Genomic DNA, 7,330 nt, shown 5'->3' with positions numbered 1-7,330 from the left:
TCCACATCACGAGTAGACACGCCCCTTATTGCTGATTGGCTACAAGTTTGTTTTGCGATTCGGCCCGAATCAGTTTTCTAAAGTGTTTTTGAAAAATCACATACCCTGCCTTTAAATGAATGTACTATTCTTTAGTTTGATAATGTTTTTATTTAATATTTTATACTTTTAGGAGATTTTATGGTACTAAATTATATTTATGGAATTTAATTTATTCCATTTATTACCTTTTGACCACTTATTGAGCATAGAGCTTAAACTGTCGTAAATTTTGTAAATTAAAATTTTTTTTAAGTTTCATACCATTCCGATGAAGTGAAAATTCTAAAAGCCAAAAAGTTAAAATTTTTGGTCAAAAATCAGAAATGATCATTAACTGGAGCACTGAGTGATATTTCAAAGTGATTTTCGTAATTTTTGCAGATAACAAATACTGCATTTACCTGGTTTAGAAACATTCCAGTTAACACTGCTAATAGGAATTTAGAAGTGAAAGACATTTTAAAGCATCCGTTTGGGGAAAAAAAAAGATGTGAGGATTTGGGGAGAAAAACAAGATTCTTAGTGCATTCCAGTGAACTATTCAAGGGATATCTTGTAAATTAAATAAGGAGAGCAGACCACAAATGCGCAGTACATGTTGTCTTTTTTCATATTGTTACAGTAGAAAACAAATGAAAAAAGAAAATAATCAGAGGAAAAAGATGCAGCAGAGTGAGCAGAGCTCTTGCCATAAATATTCCTCTTGCTACATTAAAATACAAAGCATTACGTTATTCTCCTGACGTCTGAAAAAAGAACATGAAGGAACATTTACAGCTCGTTCAGTTATTTGTAGTGCAACTTTATGATTTGAAATGATTCGTTTCGCTCTTTTTGAGTAGAACTTCCCCAAGCTGGAAGTGCCTCACATAATTTAAAATGCATTAGTCTCGTTAGTAAAAATGTGGATAGCTAAAAATAAATCCAGCTGTTCTCACCTCTCCTTTAAGTCTTTTGTAGAGTCTGCGGGCGATCATGCCCCTCGTATACGCCTGGATGGTGATGACGGCCCAGAGGCGGTGTCGAAACGCCCGGCGCACCAGGTGTCCTCTGCAGCGGCCCTGGAAAAGAGTGATTCTCTGTCGCGCGATGTGGTACGTCTGGTAGAGTTTGCGAGAGCGATACAACGCCTGCAGACGTGAGAAACCACCGCGCATCTACGAGACAAGAAATGAGTGTTAGATACTGCTGGTGAGTGCAGCAACTGTGCATAGTTGTACATGAGTATATCTGAGACCAACCGCTCCATAGTTCTTCCGACAGTAATAACCCCTCCATGTTTTCTGGATCAACATGGCTGATTTCTTCATCTTCAGGAAGTTGGATCTGTGGGAAACATGACAATGTTTTTAATTATGTCTGATGCACGTTTCAGCACAAAACCCTGCATCTTAAGGAACGATCACACCAAAAACATCTATAATACCTATAATGATAATGAATTATAATAACTGTAACGTTTGAATAATCATTTTAATTCTATGAGGATAGGAAAGTCCACACTGCAACTATAACGATAACAACACAGAAGAGCCATATAATCGGAATCACTCTCCAGAATTGTTTTTTTTCCAGATGATGAACGATAAAAACATTGACAGCCAGTCAGACAGTGTTGCCAAGTCTGCAGTTTTCCCGCGGAATTGGGCTACTTTAGCACTGTTGCCGCTGGTTGTTTTTCCATGTCCGCAGGTTGAAGAGACCCCAATAACATGATATTTAGCCCCTAAACTGCGAATTTTACTAGGGGAACCCTGCCAAAAAAACGTGTATTTTATCCCCCGGAATGCAATTTTTATCGGGGGACCCCCCCCTCGAAACGCGATTGGGCTAGTTTTGAGTAGCAATTGGGCGGGTTTGTTGTGAAAACCTGGCAAACACTGCAGTCAGAATTAAAGGTCTTCGGAACACAATTTAAGATATTTTTGATGAAATCTGAGGGCTCTCTGACCCTCCCATAGACAGCAAGGTAACTACCACGTTCAAGGTCCAGAAAAGTACCAAGATGTTCGACAAAGTAGTCCGTGTTACATCAGTGGTTCAACTGTAAAGTTACGAAGCTACGAGAATACTTTTTTGCGCAAAGAAAACAAAAATAATGACTTTATTCCACATTTTCGTCTCTACTACGTCACTTGTGGACGCTCGTTCACGACAGTATCATGACGCGAGCGTGTGGCGGCACTGACCCAGATCTACTTTGTCGATCATCTCACGAAGGGTGAGTAATTAATTACAGAATTTTCATTTTTGGGTGAACTAACCCTTTAACTTGGCGCACTTAAAGCAGCAGACGAGAAAAAAAGCGTACACACTTTTTTTGGTACGGATGCTAATATCGTTCTCTTTATAGTTACCGTTCTTTGTGAACAAACCTTTAATCATGAACCACCTGCAACTAGTGATGCACCGAGATTTTGGCTGAAAATAATTTGGTTTCAGCTGAAATAGTTCTGGAGGGTTGAAATCATTGACCAAAACTCCATTGAAGTGTTTTGAATGTGTGCCAAGTCAAATTGGGCTGTTAATTATTTTAAATGGTTGATTTTTTTCATACGTTAAAGGTTTGAAGCCTTGCATAAATTATTTTTGACTGAAATGCTTGTATTAAAATAATTTATGCAAATTTATTTTCTACCTATGATAAAAATGTGCTAGATGACTGATAGGGAAATGTATGGAAGGCCGTTTCCGCCACTGAATAATAATAAAAAAAAATTTTTAAATAAAGAGATAAAAAGTCGCAATAACCTTTTTTTTTTTTTCAGTGGCGGAAACAGCCTTCCATAGAAATGTACAACAAGGACTAAGAAAGAGAAGATTAGCATCAGAACAAGATCTTAAAACTAGAGCATTATAGTTTTAAGACCAATCCAAATAAAGGATTACCACGTCCACCAAAGATTTTATTCACCGCCTGTCAATCTTGAGGTATTTATGAAACCATATTATCTTAATGATTACTACGTTTTCAAGTTGAAATGATGTGTAATGCACAACAGTGACTGTAAAATATGTATTTTGAGGATTTGGACTGGTTTGACTGGTCATTGGGCTAGTTTTGTTACACATATCTGGCAACCCTGTTTTGTGCACAAAAATCTACAACAAAAAAAGTATCAAAAAAGTAAATTATTGAGGGGTGACTCACTGTTGAAGAACTTTATTACAACTAGAACACAACACCCTGAACAGCATTTTTAGTTAAATTTATTTACTGAAACTATGTTCCATTTTGGTTTTCAGCTAAATGAAAACTTTAATTTCAGTTTCGGTAAAAAAAAAATAATTTTGGTGCATCGCTAGATTAAACAGGTACTATCTGCACTGGTATAAATTTGTGACATGGGTTCTTAAATTAAAATATCATCAGCTTTTCAGTGCAAACCTTTCTATGCAAATGAAGCACATTATAGTTTGCCCATTAATCAAAAAAGTCAAAACTTCTTTCCTGGCACAATTAAAGCAAAAAGCATGTATGTTTTACCTAATTTAAAGCGATCACGTCAGCAGCAATTCATCAAATGATGATCAAATGATTTCTGTGGTGTACTTGTGCTCTTTTCTGATTTGCAGAGGCGAATCAAACAACACAGAGCACGTATGCAACTAAACTAATAATATTTAGCATATTCCCCCAGAGTTCCTGCAGCACAAACTGAACATCAGCAGTCATTCTTACCTGTCCTTGAATCCTCGGACAACTTTCTGAATGAGAATGACCTTATCAGTTATGGCCTTGTCTCTCTCGATTTCCAGCAGCATGTCATGATGGTCCTGCCAAACGTAGAGAGGCATTTAAAGGAGATCTAAATGAACTCAAACAGACTCCTGTGACGCTCCATTAATCATCAGATCATTTAGTAAGCCTCATATTGATCTGGATCTCTCCTGATCCTCCTGGTGTCCTTACTTCCTGTCACTGTCCTCTCTTCCTTCCTGCCCAGTGGGATTTCCTGTTTCAGGGAGCTGGAAGGTGTGATAAAACCCACTGCCTGGAAAACTGGCCCTGACAGTTTAGTAATGGACAAGCTAGTTCCTGATCTTTGACCTCTGGCTGAGGGCAGCATTTCCGGCAGCACAAAAACACCAGAATATTGAGGTCAATATTGTTTGAGTTTGACTCTGCTGCATAAAATCCCCCGACACGCTTTTAACAGCAACAACAACGAGCTTATTTTTCCAGGAACTAAGCACAGAATCAGAGAGTTTTTATTTATTATTTAAATATTCCCTTCTGCTGTTGATAGTGAAGAAAATTTCATAAATGGACTTATCCTTTTATCAGTAGTTGGTAGTTTTATCAAAATATTAGTCCTCTTTTTAATACCTTCAAGAATATCTTGGTCTTTCCCATCTGCCAGTCATCATCACGGCCCAATACAGCTTCAGCGATACGCTGACAGGTTCCTCTCAGGTCCTCCTAAAGGAAAAAGTGCCCAAAATTGTCAAAAAAGAATAAGAATATTTTATTTTATATTTTAGTATATAAAGAAAGTCCCATTCAAAGGTTTGGGGGTCAGAATGATTTTGTAATGTTTTTGAAAGAAGTCTTACGCTAATTGATCCAAAATACAATATAAACAGTAATATTGTGAAATATTATTACAATTTACGATAACGGTTTTCTATGCAAATACATTTTTTAAATGTAATTTATTCCTGATTTATAATTAATTATTCATGAAAAATATTAATTTCTTTAAAAAATACAGTAGACTTAATACAGTAGTGCACATAAATTGTAAAATGTTCATATATATATATATATATATACACACATATCAACATATATATCAACATATATATATATATATATATTAGTAAGACTATTATTTAAATATTATTATATTTGTTTCATATTATTACATATTATAATAATTATCACACTGTAGGTTTAACATAATTTAACATAAATTCACATCATTAATTAATAGTAGGGACTTGTCTTATTTACTTTCAGTGCATTCATATTTAAAATACAAGGGGAAAAAATGTTCTTTGATGTCAGTACAATTTAGAAAAAAATAAAATAAAATAAAAATGTCATGTCCAATTTCCATTAACCAACACAAAGACTTTATCAGAACAAAACGATGGATATTAAGGACACAACAATGACATTTACATGTGAAAAACATGTAGTACATAAAGACTATAGTCACACTATAGGACACTGCATTTTCCCTGTAGACAGTGAATTCCTTTTCTTTTCTTTTATTATTTTACATCATATCAGCCTCAAATACTATATTCCTGGAGTCCATGAACTCACCTGTTTGTAAGCAGGTTTCACTCCAGGCATCAAAACACGGTATCTGTCCACGAACTCAACGAAAGTGTAGCGGATGGGGTATCCGGCCCGGCGAATCCGGATGGTTTCCATCATCCCAGAATACCGCAGCTGCCGCACACACAGCTCACGATCGAAGAGCTGGAGATCACATGATAACATAACATCTAAACGTGCATAAAATGATCATTAGTAAAACTTTATTTAATCTTTGCAATGTTTACAGAGGTTATTATAATTAATAAAATAAGAGGGGGGAAATAAATGCAACATTTAAAAGCAAAAAATCTGCCAACATAATTTCTATACTGACAAGTTATGAAAGTGTCATTCTCCATTAACTACAGTTAAGTTATGGTTTAGCATTCCAGTAATGCGGGTTTAGCTCACCATGGGTTTCTTGAACTCGTTGGGTTTGATGCAGCGGACGAAGAACGGCTGACAGACGCTCAGCGTGCGCATCAGCAGCTCCAGAGAGCGCTTGAACTGACTGCTCAGGGTCGGCGAACGCTTTCTGGTCTCCGCCCCCTGTGTGTCAGGAAACACACACACACACACACAGAGGAACATGCACTTTAAAAAAGAAGGCCAGCAATAGTGGTGAGCAGAGGTCAGGATTGTTTTTAGGGTGAACCTGTCATGAAACGGCTTGGTCATTTTGATTTGAAGCTTTTGCTTGTTTTCTTTCACCCTCAAACGGGAAATGGTTCCACATCAGGAACTGTGTTTGACAGATATATTTTCTGGAGAGATGCAGGTCAAATTATTTCTGTCTACTTGGGAGAACAAAAAAGGTGGAAAGGGTTGTGTCATAAAAAAGTGATGAAATGTTTCTTTAGCGGTGAATCAGCATATTAGAATGATTTCTGAAGGATCATGTGACACTGAAGACTGGAGTAATGATGCTGAAAATTCAGCTTTACATCACAGGAATAAATTACATTTTAAAATTATATTCATGTATAAAACTGTTATTTTAAATTGTATTAATATTTCACATTTTTACTGTATTTTTTAACCCCAAAAATGCATCCTTGGTGTGTATAAGAGATTTCTTTCAAAAACTTTGAAAAAAGTAATTTGCCCATTACATCATCTACCAGGCAAACATCTGATCAGTTAGAATAGAAATAGCACTATAGTATAAGGTTAGTAATTTTTATTTCACCTTAATTTATTAGTAAATAAAATAAAATAAAATGATGCATCATGACATACATAAGCACTAATACTCACTCATATTTCATATTAGCAAACTGGAACACTGGAAGCATGTGCAGCGAATGTGCTGTTAACAGCATCAACTATGCATTAGTTACTATAAACTACTACTCTTTTACCACGGTTTTACCTTATGGTGTGAACCTGGTTTGCCACCAGACACATAACCACACAAAAACTGCCACCACATTTCACAAACACAGAAAGAGGGAAGCATGTACAGTAACCAGTCCATCCTTAATGTTAAAAATCCATTTTAATTCTCAAAGGTATTTCACTTTCAAAAAGTACTACGGTAATACCACAGTTTTAAGATAGTACTGCAATATTTTCTGAAGTGCAATGGTGTATGAATATAGTAATCGTACAGTACAATTGTCTATATCAAAGTACCATGGTATTACCATCTGATAGCATATAATGTCTTACTCACTTGTGAGGGAGCGTGGAGATAATAATGTAGTGCTTATAGTAAAGTCTATAAATGAGATGCAGACGTTACCATAGCAACATCCGCCTGAAAGATCTGCTTGATGAACTTGTTTTTGGAGGAGTGGACGAGCTGAATGATGTCACCGTGCAGCGTGTCTCGATTCTTCTCCAGAAAACCTGCTCAGACACACAAAAGCATTAGCAAGCACATTAACTAATAACTAGATCCTTGTTAGGATGCTCTGGGTGTTGCGAGGTGCTTTTTTCTATGAAGTTTCTAGGCTATTCTGCTCTCTAGATATGGCACAAGTGTAAATTTGTGGAATTTTTCAGCTGTTTTAC

General features: G+C 36.2%; 1 protein-coding gene across 1 annotated transcript in view; it reads right to left on the bottom strand.

The window, feature by feature from the left end:
* Positions 1 to 7,330, bottom strand: part of myo7aa (myosin VIIAa) — a 51,458-nt gene that overhangs the window by 19,493 nt on the left and 24,635 nt on the right. Inside the window, exons 15-21 of the mRNA XM_016547453.1 lie at positions 7,059 to 7,165; positions 5,726 to 5,863; positions 5,318 to 5,476; positions 4,373 to 4,465; positions 3,725 to 3,819; positions 1,284 to 1,368; positions 981 to 1,199 (exon numbers count right to left, since the gene is read on the bottom strand). Coding sequence (XP_016402939.1) covers positions 981 to 1,199; positions 1,284 to 1,368; positions 3,725 to 3,819; positions 4,373 to 4,465; positions 5,318 to 5,476; positions 5,726 to 5,863; positions 7,059 to 7,165 — 896 coding nt within the window. The remainder of the gene's footprint in view (positions 1 to 980; positions 1,200 to 1,283; positions 1,369 to 3,724; positions 3,820 to 4,372; positions 4,466 to 5,317; positions 5,477 to 5,725; positions 5,864 to 7,058; positions 7,166 to 7,330) is intronic.

This window comes from Sinocyclocheilus rhinocerous, unplaced genomic scaffold, assembly GCF_001515625.1.
Source record: "Sinocyclocheilus rhinocerous isolate Xijiao unplaced genomic scaffold, SAMN03320098_v1.1 scaffold942, whole genome shotgun sequence".
Lineage (NCBI taxonomy): Eukaryota > Metazoa > Chordata > Actinopteri > Cypriniformes > Cyprinidae > Sinocyclocheilus > Sinocyclocheilus rhinocerous.
Note: the sequence above shows the minus strand (reverse complement) of the source record. Positions and strands in the feature narration are given on the sequence as shown.